General features: G+C 38.6%; 1 protein-coding gene across 5 annotated transcripts in view; it reads left to right on the top strand.

Moving 5' to 3' along the window:
• The window catches only part of LOC135102329 (mRNA cap guanine-N7 methyltransferase-like), a 41,582-nt gene that overhangs the window by 20,313 nt on the left and 2,824 nt on the right, over positions 1-18,445 (top strand). For all 5 annotated transcript variants that reach the window (XM_064007389.1, XM_064007385.1, XM_064007387.1 and 2 more), the window contains exons 3-8: positions 2,724-2,944; positions 7,974-8,111; positions 8,810-8,991; positions 10,488-10,658; positions 16,249-16,366; positions 18,267-18,396. In XM_064007389.1, the coding sequence (XP_063863459.1) occupies positions 2,724-2,944; positions 7,974-8,111; positions 8,810-8,991; positions 10,488-10,658; positions 16,249-16,366; positions 18,267-18,396 (960 nt within the window). The remainder of the gene's footprint in view (positions 1-2,723; positions 2,945-7,973; positions 8,112-8,809; positions 8,992-10,487; positions 10,659-16,248; positions 16,367-18,266; positions 18,397-18,445) is intronic.

An 18,445-nucleotide genomic window follows, 5' to 3' on the forward strand; every position in this document is an offset into this window, starting at 1 on the left:
ATCTCTGCCATATCCCGGAGTTGGTATTGAAATAGTTCTGTCTACTAGTTCTGCCTGATATAGTGAAGTCTTTTTTTATATCTTTTATAGTGTTATCCTTTATGTTGTCTGTTGGTCTTGTTCACTGTATACTACAGGTTATAGCATTATCATGATTATCACTTTTATTTTATCTCCTTATTTTATTTCTTTATTTGTTATCCTGTGATAGGGGTATGGCCACACACTCTGATACCAAAAATAATGTCACTGTGTTCTGAACGCATCATGAAATGCAACTGAAAGGACAAGATGACTGGGAGCACTTTCTATATATCTGTTTCTGTAGGAATCAAGATATCTTGAGTTGTCTTGCCTGTTTTCCTTTTAAGGGATCTCTAGCTGGGTGTTCCACTAATCTAGACTTGCAATGCCATATGTTAAGGAATAACATGTAGGAGAGAATGCTGAATATGAAGAACATAAGCAGTGTGTCATCTTCATTACTTCCTTTTTATCTCATAAACATTTTTTTTTTTTTTTTTTTTTTTTTGGTGGGGGAGGTTTATTGCTTTTTTGGGAGTTTATTTATTTATTTATTTTTGTTTGTTTATTCTTCATATTTATATGTGTCACTAAATATGCAGTTAAAAATTAATCTAAGAGTGAAACAAGGCTTTTTTTTTTTTTTTTTTATGTAGGAGGGGGACTGGTCAAGAGCAACAAAAATATAATAAGTTCATGTCATAGGAAAGAGGAAATACAGAAGCAGGCACGGAGTTCCAGAGTTTATCAGAGAAAGAGATGAATGATTGAGAATACTGGTTAACTCTTGCATTAGAGAGGTGGACAGAATAGGGGTGAGCAGTGAGGCTGCAGGAGGAGGGGAGGCATGCAGTTAACAAGATCAGAAGAGCAGTTGGTATGAAAATAATAGTAAAAGATAGCAAGAGATGCAACATTGTGGCAATGAGAGAGAGGCTGAAGACAGTCATTTATAGGAGAGGAGTTGATACAATGAAAAACTTTTGATTCCACCCTGTCTAAAAGAGCAGTATGAGTGAAAACCACACAATACACGTGAAGCATACTCCATACGTGGATGAATAAGGCCCCTGTACAGAGTTGGCAGCTGGGAAATGAGAAAAACTGGCAGAGACAACTCAGAATGCCTAACTTCATAGAAGCTGTTTTAGCTAGAGATGAGATGTGAAGTTTCCAGTTTAAACTATAAGTAAAGGGAAGACTGAGGATGTTCAGTGTAGAAGAGGGGGACAGTTGAGTGCCATTGAAGAAGAAGGGATAGTTGTCTGGAAGGTTGTGTTGAGTTGATAGATGGAGGAATTGAGTTTTTGAGGCATTGAACAATAATAACTTTGCTCTGCCACAATCAGATATTTTAGAGAGCTCAGAAGTCAGATGTTCAGTGGCTTCCCTGCAAGATCTGTTTACTTCCTGAAGGGTTGGGCGTCTACGAAGACATGAAAAGTGCAGGGTGGTATCATCAGTGTAGGACTGTGACTGTCTACCACAGCAGCAATAGAATGGTCAGAAAGGAAACTGGATAGGACAAGAAGGTTGGTTTAGAAGATGATTAATGAGTAACAGGAAAAGAGTGGGTGACAGGACAGAACCCAGAGGGACACCATTGTTAATAGATTTAGGAGACAAACAGTGACTGTCTACTACAGCAGTAATAGAATTGTCAGAAAGGAAACTTGAGATGAAGTTACAGAGAGAAGGATAGAAACCATAGGAAGGTAGTTTGGAGATCAAAGCTTTGTGCCAGATTCTATCAAAAGCTTTTGATATGTCCAAGGCAACAGCAAAAGTTTCACCAAAATCTCTAAAAGAGGATGACCAAGACTCAGTAAGGAAAGCCAGAAGATCCTGTTGAGGATAGACTCAAAACTTTAGAGAGGCAGGAAATTAAAGCAATAGGATGATAGTTTGAGAGATTAGAATGGTCACCCTTTTTAGAAACAGGCTGAATTTAGACAAACTTCCAGCAAGAAGGAAAGATAGATGTTAATAGACAGAATTGGAAGAGTTTGACTAGGCAAGGTGCAAGCACAGAGGCACAGTTTCAGATGGACCATTAGGTCCATAAGTCCTTTGAGGGTTTAGGCCAGCAAGGGCATGGAAAACATCATTACCAAGGATCTTAATGAGTAGCGTGAAGTAGTCAGAGGGTGGAGGAGATCCATCCATCCAAGATAGAGATTTTAGCAAAAATTTGAGCAAAGAGTTCAGCTTTAGAAATAGATGAGATGGCAGTGGTGCCATCAGGTTGAAATAAAGAAGGGAAAGATGAAGAAGTAAAGTTATTGAAGATGTTTTTGGCTAAGTGCCAGAAATTACAAGGGGGGTTGGATTTTTTAAAATTTTGACACTTTCTATTAATGAAGAACACACATTTGTTAAGGTCATGCTGATACAGGTTGGCCTGGATGGACAAAGCCTGTGTTAATTTGTGCTCTACAGGAAATGAGTGGGTCACACGACTACTTTTACATTTTTTTATGTATATGTACATATATAGACCTTAATTATCAATATGATATAGGACTAAATTTTGATATGTAAAATATTTTTTCAAACCCGCGCCCCCACCTTTTTTTTTTTTTTTTTTTTTTTTTTTTTTTTTTTTTTTTTTTTTTTTTTATCTCCCTCTTCAACCCTGTTAAGCCTCATTGCAGATACAGGTGTGACAATAATCATCTACATATATATGGTTCTTGCAGGGTCTGTGGTGGCTAGTCACTATAACAACATTGAGGAAAAGGGACTTAGGGAGCGTTCCAAGAGTCGTATCTTTTACATGCGCAACTCAAACAACTGGATTAAGAGTTTCCTCATATCATACTGCCTGAAGCAGATCCGGGACCGACAGGTGGATGGATACCCCATATCAGTGCTGGATCTGGGCTGTGGCAAGGGGGGCGATCTCCTCAAGTGGCAGAAGGTGTGTGAATATTTCTTTACATGGCTTGACTGATGTTCTATTTCAATATATATATATAAATATATATATATATATATATATATATATATATATATATATATATATATATATATATATATATATATATATATATATATATATATATATATATATATATACACACACACACACACACACACACACACACACACACACACACACACACACACACACACACACACACACACACACACACAGTGGAACCCTGGTTCTTGAACTGAATTCATTTCTGAATGCTGTTCGAAATCCATAATGTTTGAAAACTTAAACTATTTTCCCCATTGGATTCAGTGTTCCCAGACACCAGCCTACCCTGTCTTAGCAGCTTATGACAGACAGTCCCACAGCCAAGATGGCTGCTTCACTACATCTCCAGCTCACATATTATTTATTCAGAAAGGATGTATGGAATGAATTTAATGACACAGAACTCATCAGAAAATACTGTTTAGACCAATCTAGTGAGGGTAGCCTTACAGAGGGACACAGAGAGGAGCAACCCACTTACTGCCAAAATGAAGGTGATTCAATACATCCTTTCTGAATATATAATTTCTGAGCTGAAGATGTTGTGGAACAGCCATCTTGGCAGTGGGTGTGTCTGTCATAAGCTGCTAAGACAAGGTGACTGGTGTCTAGGAATAGATTAATCCATTTTACATTAATTCCTATGGAGAAAATAATTTCGGTTTCTAAACATTTCAGATTTTGAACAGCATTCAGGAATTAATTAAGTTTGAGAACCAAGGTTCATATATATATATATATATATATATATATATATATATATATATATATATATATATATATATATATATATATATATATATATATATATATATATATATATCACATCTATTCCTAAAGCTGAACTCTTCGCTCAAACATTTGCAAAAAACCCTACCTTGGACGATTCTGGGCTTGTTCCTCCCTCTCCTCCACCCTCTGACTACTTCATGCTACCTATTAAAATTTTTCGCAATGATGTTTTCCATGCCTTTGCTGGCCTAAACCCTCGGAAGGCTTATGGACCTGATGGGGTCCCTCCTATTGTTCTCCGAAACTGTGCCTCCGTGCTTGCACTTTGCCTAGTCAAACTCTTTCAGCTCTGTCTGTCAACATCGACCTTTCCTTCTTGCTGGAAGTTTGCCTACATTCAGCCTGTTCCTAAAAAGGATGACTGTTCTAATCCCTCAAACTACTGTCCTATTGCTTTAATTTCCTGCCTATCTAAAGTTTTTTAATCTATCCTCAACAGGAAGATTCTTAAACATCTATCACTTCACAACCTTCTATCTGATCGCCAGTATGGGTTCTGTCAAGGCCGCTCTACTGGTGATCTTCTGGCTTTCCTTACTGAGTCTTGGTCATCCTCTTTTAGAGATTTTGGTGAAACTTTTGCTGTTGCCTTGGACGTATCAAAAGCTTTTGATAGAGTCTGGCACAAAGCTTTGATTTCCAAACTACCTTCCTATGGCTTCTATCCTTCTCTCTGTAACTTCATCTCAAGTTTCCTTTCTGACCGTTCTATTGCTGCTGTGGCAGAAAGTCACTGTTCTCCTCCTAAATCTATTAACAGTGGTGTTCCTCAGGGTTCTGTCCTGTCACCCTCTCTCTTCTTATTATTCATCAATGATCTTCTAAAACAAACTTCTTGTCCTATCCACTCCTACGCTGATTATACCACCCTGCACTTTTTCACATCTTTTCATAGATGCCCAACCCTTCAGGAAGTAAACATTTCACGCAGGAAAGCCACAGAATGCTTGACTTCTGATCTTTCAAAAATTTCTGATTGGGACAGAGCAAACTTGGTATTGTTGTATGCCTCAAAAATTCAATTCCTCCATCTATCAACTTGACATAACCTTCCAGACAACTATCCTCTCTTCTTCAATGACACAGCTGTCCCCTTCTTCTACACTGAACATCCTCAATCTGTCCTTTACTTATAATCTGAACTGGAAACTTCACATCTCATCTCTAGCTAAAACAGCTTCTATGAAGTTAGGCGTTCTGAGACGTCTCCACCAGTTTTTCTTACCCCCCCCCCATCTGCTAACTCTGTACAAGGGCCTTATCCGTCCATGTATGGAGTATGCTTCACATGTCTGTGGGGGTTCCACTCATACTGCTCTCCTAGACAGGGTGAAATCAAAAGATTTTCGTCTCATCAACTCTTCTCTAACTGACTGTCTTCAGCCTCTCTCTCATTGCCGCAGTGTTGCATCTCTAGCTATCTTCTACCGCTATTTTCATGCTAACTGCTCTTCCGATCTTGCTAACTGCATGCCTCCCCTCCTCCCGTGGCTTCGCTGCACAAGACTTTCCCTTTCTTTGGTAAACTCTGGAACTCCCTACCTGCTTCTGTATTTCCACCTTCCTATGACTTTAATTCCTTCAAGAGGGAGGTTTAAAGACACTTATCCTTCAATGTTTGACTACCACTTTGGACCCTTTTATGAAACTGGTATTTCAGTGGACATTTTTCTTTTATTGGACTTTTGTTGCCCTTGGCCAGTGTCCCTCCTATATATATATATATATATATATATATATATATATATATATATATATATATATATATATATATATATATATATATATATATATATATATATATATATATATATATATTATTTATTTATTTATTTATTTTTCTTTTTTTTTTCTTTTCTTTTTTCTTTTTCTTTTTCTTCACAATTCTATCTGTTTATTTACCCACTGTATCTGTATATGCTTGTTTCTAAGAAATTACATAAGAGGATAACAAGAAGAGTAGAGTTTTCCTTTATTCCTGTTCTTTCATTCCTTTACTGCTTAGATCTTGTCATTCTTTTTTTCCTCTTTTCACTTAATCCAGCATACTCATCCTATTTCACTTGAGGTCATCCTCTTTCAAGCTAAAGTAGGATAGGAAATTGTCACATGTGACAATATGTAACACTCCCTCCCTTGGGCCATTCATAAAAACAATGAGAAATTTATCTAAATGTAGGATAAATGTTTAGGCTTCAAAGGCCTTAGTTGGGGATCAAATCCTTGATCAAGATAAGAGAAGGATAGTGCCATAGATGTCAGGACCATGACAATTGCCAGATTCCAAAACAGTTTTAGCACATTTGTACTCCCAATCATTACATGGTTCCCTTCCTCCTTTTTGATCAGTTTTTGATGGTTCTATTTTCCCCTATACTATAATTTTCTTTACTTTAAGGCAGACTGAGCTTCTTCAAAGAAGCCATGGGGCACTCCCCATCCAGACATACAATAATCTGTCAATAAAGCAAATTTATTTGGGAGGAAGAGTAGTTAGGTTATCTGATAGTTTGGATTAGTTATCCACTGCTTAATTCAAGCAAACTTTCTTCAGTGTATTGGTAGTTTTGTTCAGTCAGGTGTCCACTACCTAAACTGAACTTTATTCAGTATATTGAGGGGTATGTTTAGTCTTGTACTGTATTGAATATAAAACTATATGTTTACTTAAGGCAATGTACAGTGGAACCTCAGTTCTAGAACTTAATTCGTTCCTGAATACCTTCCAAAATCCAAAATGTTTGAAAACCGAAACTATTTTCCCCATAGGAATCAATGTAAAATGGATTAATCCATTCCCAGACACCAGCCTACCCTGTCTTAGTGGCTTATGACAGACACTCCTACAGCCAAGATGGCTGCTTCACAACATCTCCAGCTCACAAATTATTTATCCAGAAAGGATGTATTGAATGAACTTAGTGACACAGAACTCACCAGAAGATACTATTTAGACCGTGCAGGTATTCTCTTTGTCTCCGATCTAGTGAGGGGAACCATACAGAATGACACAGAGAGGACCAACCGACTTACCGCCAAAATGGTGATCATAACACTTAGACATCTTGCTGCTGGGGAAAGCTATTGGAAAAATGCAGTTGTGCTGTAGTTTTGGCATTGGGGCCATTGAGAGAGTCACAGGTAGCTCAGGATTACTCCTGAGCACCAAAAATTGTTTGTTTACAACAAGGTTTTTCAATGGGACTTCATTTACCTTATTTCAAAGATTGAATTACTGTTAACACTCTGTGTCTCTCCTCAAAATATATAAAAACAAAGTAAATATTTGTAGAAACTATGAATTAGTAATAAACAGAAGCTTTTGCTATGCCTTTTAATATTTGAAATCAAGTAACTTTGTTCAAAAACTGAATTATGGCATGACAACCAAAGCAATGAGTTCAAAATTTTGTTAAAAAAATTTACTTGTTCATAAAGAGAGGCATTCATTAACTTAGGTTCCACTATACTTTGTTACTACACTGTACATAACAGCAATATGTATATCTGCACACAACAACAGCCAAACACAAACTGAGTAGATGCTACATTGAATTTCCATCCCCTGAAACTTATGCCTTTTATATTTATGCCCCAAACCATGTCAGCTTTAATTTCCAGCTTGCCAAAAACTCTTTCATCAGTGAGAAATGTCAAAATCTAGCTAGTTCATCTCCTTGAGACCTTTGGCATCTGGCCAAAAATATCTCAGCAATTTTTCTTCTTCCTCTTCCCCCTTCTATTTCATCCAGATGGCTTCACTGCCATCTCCTATCTCTAAAGCTGAAATTTTCTCACACCTTTACTCACAACTTCACTCTAGATGATTCAAATTTTGTTTCTCTTTTACCTTCCTCCCCTAACTATATTATTCCTGTTATAGAAATTCTTTTTATTTTATTCTTTCTCCTTAACTGGTCTGGTTTTTCCATCTCTATCTGTCAATATCCACTTCTTAATGAAAGTTTACTGACCTGTTTCCAAGGAGGGTGTGTGAATACAGACTACAATTTTCAGTGTTTAGCGCTGGAGGGCTGGTCTTGGCGGGATGAAAATGACCACCAGCGCTGGTCCTTGAGGTGTTAAATATTTCCTTATCAATACTTTAGCACTTCTCATACATGAGTGTGTATTGTTATAAAGATTATTTTTTCCTTTCTCACCTGCACAGGGCAACATTCAGTATTTGGTTTGTGCAGACATAGCAGAGACCTCTGTGGAGCAGTGCAAGGAACGGTACAACCGGACCAAGAACAGAGGCCGCGGGAACTGCTTCAATGCAGAGTTCATTGTGGCTGACTGTACCAAGGTGAGTGAGGCTACTTAGACGCATTTATGCTGCTAGGGATAGGCAAAGGAATCACAAGTGAAAAATATGCAACAAGTATTCTTCATATAATATTCTTTAGAGAAGAAAATTAAGAAAATACAATAATTTATGGAGATATATGATAGAATAGATTCCTGTACTATTTGAAATGAGTAAAAAACCACTAAAGGGAATTAAAATGCTGGAGAGATGTTTGATGTATTACATTGCATGGAGTGACTGCACCCTAGGTTTTACAGAGACATTTCTGGGAAAAAACTTTTATACATTTTATACTTTTTCTGGAAGAAATTTCATTATATATTCTGGAAAATGGTATTAATTCTAGAAGAGGCTTTAATTTACAGGAACACATTTCAGGGGAAATAAAGTATGATGTACTGAGTGTATCAGATAAGCATCTTTTAAATAGATGGGTCAGGAATGTAGAAAGGAAGGATGGGGATGTAATATAAACAAAATTAAAAGATTGAGTGATTGGTAAGGTAAACCTAAGGTGAATAACCGAGTGCAGCAAAAGGTGTAGGAGAAATAAGAGAATTTAAAATGAATGACCAAGCATGGAAATGTTTTATATAGATTCTCTCTTATCACAAAAATGCTTTTACATAAAATATCTAGAATAGAGCATCACATATATTGTGGTTTGTTTATGTTTATTTTTCTAAACCCAACAGAAAAGGATCAGGCCACTTATGGAGAACTCCAAGAGGCAAATGGATCTAGTTTCATGTCAATTTGCCTTCCACTACTGCTTTGAGAGTCTCCCTCAGGCAGAGACAATGCTTCGTAATGTGTCCGAGAACCTCAAGAAAGGAGGATATTTTGTGGCCACGATCCCCAGTGCTTACGAGATCATGTGAGGCACAGGGTGATGGTGGAATGAATCATCATATATATATATATATATATATCATACAAATACTTCAGGAAGGAAATAGAATAGTGTTTGTAGTTCTCTCATCAACCTATACACTGACATAGCTTTCATCTCTTCAGCTACCTGTTTGTGATATGTCTGTCTCTTAAATCTACCTGTGCCCTTCTCAGTGAAGACTGCTGCAATGAAAGTCTTCAGGCCTAGTTTGTGTTCTTGTTGAATTTTCATTTTCTTGTTCATCAGTAGATATTTCACTTACTGATTCCTTCACTGAGATTGCCACTACAGCAAAGTATGTAACTGCTTCTTGACTGGCCTGCTCACATGGACTGCAGCATGTTAGTGGTCTTGTGTAGTCTTTTCTAGTGCCTTTTCCAGGAACTGCTGCTCTTTTCTTATATTATTCATGCATTGTTTGTTGCTCATCAGTTTGAGTTTTTGTCATTAATTTTTGTCTCCCAGCTCAGACATATTTATTTATTTATTTTATTTATTTATATATATATTTTATTTTATTTTGTTTTATTTTATTTTATTCTATTTTAATTAATTAATTAATTAATTTATTTATTTATTTATTTATTTATTTATTTATTTATTTATTTATTTAATCATATATATATATTTTTTCACATTAGTATGGGTATCCCAGAGGGAGGGTATGGAAATAAACAAGCATTCAGTCTAAAGCAAATCATGATATCTGTGGGGCTGCACACAAAAAAAATAGCTCCATGTCATCCCAGTTGTTTTTCCCTTCAGAGATACAATTTTTACTAATGATTCCTTTGATTTAAAGAGACCTGAGTGAGAAGATATTGTTTTTTGATCAAGTCTGGGATCCCACACAAAGAGTGTATTTAATATTTTCATTCATTGCTTTCAGATGTTCAAAAGCCTGCACATGAGGTGGGGATAGATGGATTTATCCCCTCATTATGTGTCTTATTTATATATTTTCCTCTTATTTTGCAGCTCATCCTCATGTGTTTTCATTATGTAGCTTATGCAGATATTTGTTTTATTTAGACTGGAAGTGGCCTTTCCCTAATGGTTGTGAAGCCCTGCTTTGGTAGCTGGTAGCTTAGTAATGCTGGACTGTAAACCTTTCATCATGCTGTTAGCTGAGTAAGCTTTGTAAAGTTCCACATTACCAGAGGTGTTATTGTCTTTGTCATCTCTTTGATAAGCAGAATCCCATTATCCTATACTCAGACCAGTTCTTGTTTTACCATATATAAGAATTTATAATTTCTATTATCCATTCATGTATTGATAATGGTCATAGTATCTTTCAGAATACTTTTCTTGATCATTCTTGGGCCATGAGATACAAGACAATTGTTTTAGATCTAACACTAAGGTATACAACACCGACACATCCCTTCTCTTGGTATTGAAGGTTCAACACAAATATGGCTGAATTGTCAAGGGTAGACTGTGTCCTCTAACCACTGCCACCTTCCCTCTCACAGGTCACGGATGAAGTTAAGTGGTGGCCGGAAATGTGGCAATGAGGTGTACACAATAGAGTTCCCAGAGAGCCGATCAGAGAACCCACCACTCTTTGGTGATCGTTACAATTTCTTCCTGGAGGGAGTTGTTGACTGCCCAGAGTTCCTAGTTCATCCACCCACTCTACAGAAGTAAGTCTGGGAGCTGTTATAGAGATCACAGCCAAGGTGTTCAGTGTGCAGTCTGCTTATTTTATCATCCTCATATCATTTTATGCTGGAAAGGATATGCACCCACTATGGCAGTAGACACCTGCCGAAACGATAATTACTCCCAGTGAGGTCTAAAGCACTGTTCACGGGGTGCTGTGAACTTATCATTAAACCCAGCTGTGACCTCACTGAACGTTTCCCTTTGTGTCTCACAACACAAGGGGGCAGTCACAGCCTGCCCTCTAAAGACAACTCTCTTCCTCCACACAAAACTACAAGCACCTAATAACACACACACCCTTCACTCAAAAATTTTAAAATCATAATGGCGACTCCTACACCAGCCTCGGAGTCCCCATCTGGGGAAGGGACCATAAATGTCCCCGGGTCAGACTGCCTTTCTGTCGACAACCCTAAGTGTCTTGACACCTCCCTCAACTTTTTCTTTATTAACTTCTGTAACATTCGTGGTCTAAGATCTAATTTTCAATCTGTAGAACACCACCTCTCCTCTTCTAAACCTCCTCATCTTTTCCTCACTGAAACTCAGGTGTCTGAGGCAACTGACAGTAGCCCCTTTTCTGTTCCCTCCTACTTTCTCTATCCTCATTTTCGATCCAAAGCTGCATGCTGCGTTTATGTGCGCAGCGACTTAACCTGCTCTCGTGCTCACGCTCTTGAATCTTCCGAGTTTTCCACCATCTGGCTGCGACTACAGAGTCACTCTCAAACTAAATTATCTGTGCTGTATACCTCTCACCTAACTCCTCTGACTATAAGAAATTCTTTGACTACTTAACTTCCAAAGTGGAGCACATTCTGACTCTTTTCCCTTTTGCAGAGATCTCCATTCTTGGAGACTTCAATGTTCACCACCAGCTTTGGCTTTCCTCTCCCTTCACTGACCATCCTGGTGAACTAGCCTACAACTTTGCTATCCTCCATGACATAGAGCAATTGGTGCAACACCCTACTCGTATTCCTGACTGTCCTGGAGATACGCCCAACATTCTTGACCTTTTCCTGACCTCTAATCCTTCCGCTTATGCTGTTACCCTTTTTTCTCCGTTGGGCTCCTCCGATCACAATCTCATATCTGTATCTTGTCCTATCGCTGCAATCCCTCCTCAGGATCCCCCTAAGCGAAGGTGCCTTTGGCGTTTTGCCTCTGCTAGTTGGGGGGGACCTGAGGAGGTATTTTGCTGATTATCCTTGGAATGACTACTGCTTCCGTCTCAAAGACCCGTCTTTGTGTGCTGAGTGCATAACAGAGGTGATAGTGTCTAGCATGGAGGCGTACATTCCTCACTCATTTTCTCGTCCTAAATCTTCTAAACCTTGGTTTAACGCAGCTTGTTCTTGTGCTATACATGAAAGAGAGGTGGCCCACAAAAGGTACTTAAGCCTTCCATCACCAGAATCTCATGCACTTTATATTTCTGCCCGGAACCATGCCAAGTCTGTTCTCCAACTAGCCAAAAATTCCTTCATTAACAGAAAGTGACAAAACCTTTCAAGATCTAACTCCCCTCGTGACTTCTGGCATCTAGCCAAAAATATCTCCAATAACTTTGCTTCTTCTTCTTTCCTTCCTCTGTTTCAACCAGATGGCACCACTGCTATCACATCTATTTCTAAAGCCGAACTCTTCATTCAAATCTTTGCTAAAAACTCTACCTTGGATGATTCTGGGCTTGTTCCTCCCTCTCCACCCTCTGACTACTTCATGCCACCTATTAAAATTCTTCGCAATGATATTTTCCATGCCTTCACTGGCCTAAACCCTCGGAAGGCTGATGGACCTGATGGGGTCCCTCCTATTGTTCTCCGAAACTGTGCCTCCGTGCTTGCACCTTGCCTAGTCAAACTCTTTCAGCTCTGTATGTCAACATCTACCTTTCCTTCTTGCTGGAAGTTTGCCTACATTCAGCCTGTTCCTAAAAAGAGTGACCGTTCTAATCCCTCAAACTACCGTCCTATTGCGTTAATTTCCTGCCTATCTAAAGTTTTTTAATCTATCCTCAACAGGAAGATTCTTAAACATCTATCACTTCACAACCTTCTATCTGATTACCAGTATGGGTTCTGTCAAGGCCACTCTACTGGTGATCTGGCTTTCCTTACTGAGTCTTGGTCATCCTCTTTTAGAGATTTTGGTGAAACTTTTGCTATTGCCTTGGACATATCAAAAGCTTTTGATAGAGTCTGGCACAAAGCTTTGATTTCCAAACTACCCTCCTACGGCTTCTCTCCTTCTCTCTGTAACTTCATCCCAAGTTTCCTTTCTGACTGTTCTATTGCTGCTGTGGTAGACGGTCACTGTTCTTCTCCTAAATCTATTAACAGTGGTGTTCCTCAGGGTTCTGTCCTGTCACCCACTCTCTTCTTATTATTCATTAATGATCTAAACCAAACTTCTTGTCCTATCCACTCCTGTGCTGATGATACCACCCTGCACTTTTCCACGTCTTTTCATAGACGTCCAACCCTTCAGGAGGTAAATATTTCACGTGTTCACAGAACGCTTGACTTCTGATCTTTCTAAAGTTTCTGATTGGGGCAGAGCAAACTTGGTATTGTTCAATGCCTCAAAAACTCAATTCCTCCATCTATCAACTCGACACAACCTTCCAGACAACTATCCCCTCTTCAATGACACTCAACTGTTCCCCTCTTCTACACTGAACATCCTCGGTCTGTCCTTTACTTATAATCTAAACTGGAAACCTCACATCTCATCTTTAGCTAAAACAGCTTCTATAAAGTTAGGCGTTATGAGATGTCTCCGCCAGTTTTTCTCATCCCCCCAGCTGCTAACTCTGTACAAGGGCCTTATCCGTCCATGTATGGAGTATGCTTCACATGTCTGGGGGGGATTCCACTCATACTGCTCTTCTAGACAGGGTGGAATCAAAAGCTTTTCGTCTCATCAACTCCTCTTCTCTAACTGACTGTCTTCAGCCTCTCTCTCACCGCCACAATGTTGCATCTCCAGCTGTTTTCTACTGCTATTTTCATGCTAATTACTCTTCTGATCTTGCTAACTGCATGCCTCCCCTCCTCCCACGGCCTCACTGCACAAGACTTTCTTCTTTCTCTCACTCCTATTCTGTCCACCTCTCTAACGTAAGAGTTAACCAGTACTCTCAATCATTCATCCCTTTCTCTGGTAAACTCTGGAACTCCCTGCCTGCTTCTGTATTTCCACCTTCCTATGACTTGAATTCCTTCAAGAGGGAGGTTTCAAGACACTTATTCATCAATTTTTGACCACTGCTTTGACCCTTTTATGGGACTGGCATTTCAGTGGGCATTTTTTTTTTTCTTATTTTTGTTGCCCTTGGCCAGTGTTCTTCCTCCATAAAAAAAAAAAACGAACTGGAAGTTTTTTTAAGGGCATTTAATTTGAAGCATCCATATCACACCAGAATATAATGTCTGACTGAATCTAAGCATCAGAAATAGGTCGTCAGTATAAATCTAAAATCTTTGCTATAATTATTCAAATACTATAACATTAAAAGTATAAATTCAAGGGTTACTTGTTCCTCACGTTCCATGTCCAGCTATATCATAGAATTTTAAAAAGAAGGCTATTATTGCATTTCATATTTAGAGGCATTCTCTGTAATACTAATGAAATGTTAGAATTATTCAAATAATAAAACTTCTTATAACATTTTAATTTGGTGAACACAGTGTCAATTTATCTCCATTTAAGTATATTTGCTTCGTGAATTACTTTTTTTTTTTTTTTTTACCTGAGAATGGCTGCTTGTATTCTATCAGCATGAACAGGTATGAAATCTTTGGCCTCATTTATTTACATTCAAATTCATTATAACCAGAATTATAATTATTTGAAGGTTTAGAGACCATTTTAGATTCATACTGTTTTTGACTTATTCCCATGCCATGATTCAGCTAGACCTAGCTGCACAATATTTGAGGCTATTAGTGGAATAAGGTCTCAAGTGCTACTTTTTTAAGCTTCATAGAAGCTAAAACAGCTTCTATCAAGTTAGGCATTCTGAGACGTCTCTGCCAGTTTTTCTCACCCACCTAGCTGCTAGCTCTGTACAAGGGCCTTATCTGTCCATGTATGGAGTATGCTTCACATGTCTGGGGAGGTTCCACTCATACCGCTCTTCTAGACAGGGTGGAATCAAAAGCTTTTTGTCTCATCAACTCTCCTCTAACTGACTGTCTTCATCTGCTCTCTCATCACCGCAGTGTTGCATCTCTAGCTGTCTTCTACCACTATTTTCATGCTAACTGCTCTTCTGATCTTGCTAACTGCATGCTTTCCTTCCTCCCGCGGCCTCACTGCACAAGACTTTCTTCTTTCTCTTACCCTTATTCTGTCCATCTCTCTAATGCAAGAGTTGACCAGTATTCTCAATCATTCATCCTTTTCTCTGGTAAACTCTGGAACTCCCTGCCTGCTTCTGTATTTCCACCTTCCTATGACAAATTCCTTCAAGAGGAAGGTTTCAAGACACTTATCCTTCAAATTTTGACTGCTGCTTTGGACCCTTTTCTGGGACTGGCAACTCAGTGGGTTTTTTTATTAACTGGATTTTTGTTGCCCTTGGCCAGTGTTCTTCCTACATAAAAAAAAAAAAAAAAAGCTGATAAAGATATACTGGATTTTTTTTTTTTTTTTTTTTTTCTTTTTTTTTTTTTAGCTGAAACATCTTTCATATTTTGGAATGGTGCTATAAGAAAAAGATTTCTCTGAAGGTTAACAAACCAACTGACACTCATTTGCTGAATTTTTGTCTCCAGTGTTCTGTTGGCAGTGTGGCGCTTAATGGTATGTGTCAAGCTTTGTGATTGGCCAGCAACTTAGCACATGGTGACCTGTGGCACTTGAGTCCTTCTTAACACTGTGTTGGGGCTCCTTCACATGCACCTGATGATAGAGGCGCATTTTTGACATAAATACACAGAGAATATCAACCTAACATCAGTGAAATACTGGAGCCTGATGATTTCCAAGGTTCAGGTCCTGGGGAAGACAGTGCTAAGCCATAATTACTTTCTGACTGGATTATTTAGAGAAAAATGGACCTAATGACCACTAAGCAGAGGTTGTGCCTTTATTTGCAGTGCAATCGGCAGTGTGGTCGGTCAGTACCCTCTACAAAATAGGATTTTCATTCTTATTGGGGTGATTTTTCCACATAAGTCGTTGTTGTACTAGTAGAAGAGGGAGAGCTGGGGAATACGCTGGTGTACACCACCATGGCCACCATGGCAGACGAGACTTTCTCCCACTCAGCACCTCATTTGATAAATTTGTTTTTAGATTCCTCCTGAGCCTCTCATGTGATAAGTTTGTTTTTAGATTCCTCCTCAGTGCTGTATCTCAGGTCATCATTCTTAGCATTATGTCGTGCAGTTAAGAGATGATTGTACAAGCGTTGTTGGAAGAACTAAGATGCTAAACTCCTATTATTGTGATTTCTGTTGTGAGGTAGTGGATACCAGTACATGTGATGACCACATCAGATACATTCCAAACAAATTTCAGATAGAGGCTCTAACTGTTATGTTTCATCCACAGACTGGCCAAGAAGTGGGGGCTTGAGCTGCTGTGGTGCCGCAAGTTTGACACAGTGTATCAGGATGCCCTCAAGGACCCTGATTCACAGCATCTTCTTAATGTCATGCAGGCACTAGAGGTATATATCTATGTCATTGTTACACAACAGATTGCCATTACTGTGTTCACCATAGCAGAAATTACTAACACCACTTTCACTGAACCAGATTAGCCACCAACATTCAATACTCCACTTCCTCTCTCTGTTCTTGGGTTCTATTGCTCAAGTGCTCACTGTTCCTGTTTATAAGCACTTGCAAAAACCTGGAGACAGCAAATTTCTTGGTTGGTAATAGTTAAGATCTTTGATGGATCTTTGATCTCTCTTTTATCATTATCTTTTCTCATTATCATAGTTTCTCTCTCTCTCTCTCTCTATCTCTCTCTCTCTCTCTCTCTCTCTCTCTCTCTCTCTCTCTCTCTCTCTGTTCTTGGGCTTTATTGCTCAAGTTCTCACTGGTCCTGTTTATAAGCACTTGCAAAGAGCTGGAGACAGCAGATTTCTTGGTTGATAATAGTTTAGATCTTTAGTGGATCTTTGATCTCTCTTTTCTTATTATCATCATAGTTTTCCAAGCCTTTAAATTTTTAAGTGCTTTGTATGAAGTACTGGCAGTTTCTTTTGTTGAAAATCTCATGGGGCTGTATTAGCAAAGATTCTCAATTCATCTCAGCCTTCTGCTTAGACTTGTGCTTATCTCCTAAGCATGCTTAAAGTTGTGTTGAGCCAAACTCTTAAGCCCCAGTAAGAAATGGTGAAAGTGCAAAACAGGAAAATCTTATATTTCTCAATTTTGAGTTAATAGTGCAATCTTTTTACTCTTTTATTAAATAACAAGTAATGATAATTTGTCATCGATTTTGTAAGGATATGTATGCATAAATTTGTGTTTATTAATAAGCAAATTAGATACCACACAAGGGGCATGTATTTTGTCTCAGTGCTTACATCCTTGAGCCCTGCTACTCCCACTCAGCAGCACCTCCTTTCCTGTCCTTTTTCCTTTGTATGGAGGAGATGACCTCTAAGGCTAAAAAGGCTAATAGAGGAAACTCAGCTGAACTGATAGCAAGACTTTCCTTCCTTGTCCAGTCAGTATATGAGGAAAGATGTAGCCTGAAGGGCTTTGCTCATTCAGTGGCACAAAAGAGTTGTATGGGGCTCAGTTACTAAGAAGATATATGAGACACACCAACAACAGGGCACAGGAAGACCCAAGATTATCATTGCTGGATAGCTGCATTTCCCATTAGCTAAATAACACAGTAATTATTACTTTAATTACTAGCATCAATGCATTACTCCTTCCTGTGGGGCTCTCCAAGGCATTTCTTGCCAAATCAGTAACAAATAACACTCCTGCAGGTCTGTATATGTCCAGCAGTTCAGAATCACTCAGGTCATCAAGAATATCCTTACAGGGCTGATAATTCTTGAGGTGGTGAGCTTGGGCTCAGCAGTCAGCCATCTTCGTTTGGTTAACTTAGTGTAACTTTTAAAGTTAAGCAGACCTGTCTTTAATTTAAGACCTAGACTCAGCATGACTTGGGAAGTTAAGCACAACACCAAAAGCATAAGAGTTGGGCTGAATCAAACCTCTCTAGTTAAGAATCTTTGTTAATACAGCCCCCTGTATCCTTGATTAGGTCAGTAGATATGCTGTCTTCACTCTTCACCTGATTTGCCCCTGCACATTCCTGTTTTCTTTATTTAATTTTTATTTAAGCAAGGTACTTCAGTGGTCATTGCTTCTAGTTTAGAATCTTTGTGTTAGTTATCATTACTACAAAATTCTCCCAAGTTTTTTTTTCATCTTGATTTTCTTTTTTTATCTTGTTCATTTTCAAAGCATGAAATTTTCTGACCATACGTTCCAGTAAAGTCAATTCTTGCACATAATGCTATCAGACATCATAATTTACTTTATCTACAATGACTCATGAATGTAAGATTCTTAAATTTGCATTGTCTCCCTCAGCAATATCCTAATAGGGATGAGCAGGCCACAGCCACTGAGGGAGAGTACAGCCATGCACAGGAGCACCTGAATGAGAGGCGAGGGGTGGATGCCATCAGGACACTCTCCAAGTCAGAGTGGGAAGCTTTATGTGAGTGATGGTGCTGCCTGTTGTTACTTTGATGTTATTTTATCTATTG

This window comes from Scylla paramamosain, chromosome 7 (genome assembly GCF_035594125.1).
Source record: "Scylla paramamosain isolate STU-SP2022 chromosome 7, ASM3559412v1, whole genome shotgun sequence".
In the NCBI taxonomy this organism is placed as follows: domain Eukaryota; kingdom Metazoa; phylum Arthropoda; class Malacostraca; order Decapoda; family Portunidae; genus Scylla; species Scylla paramamosain.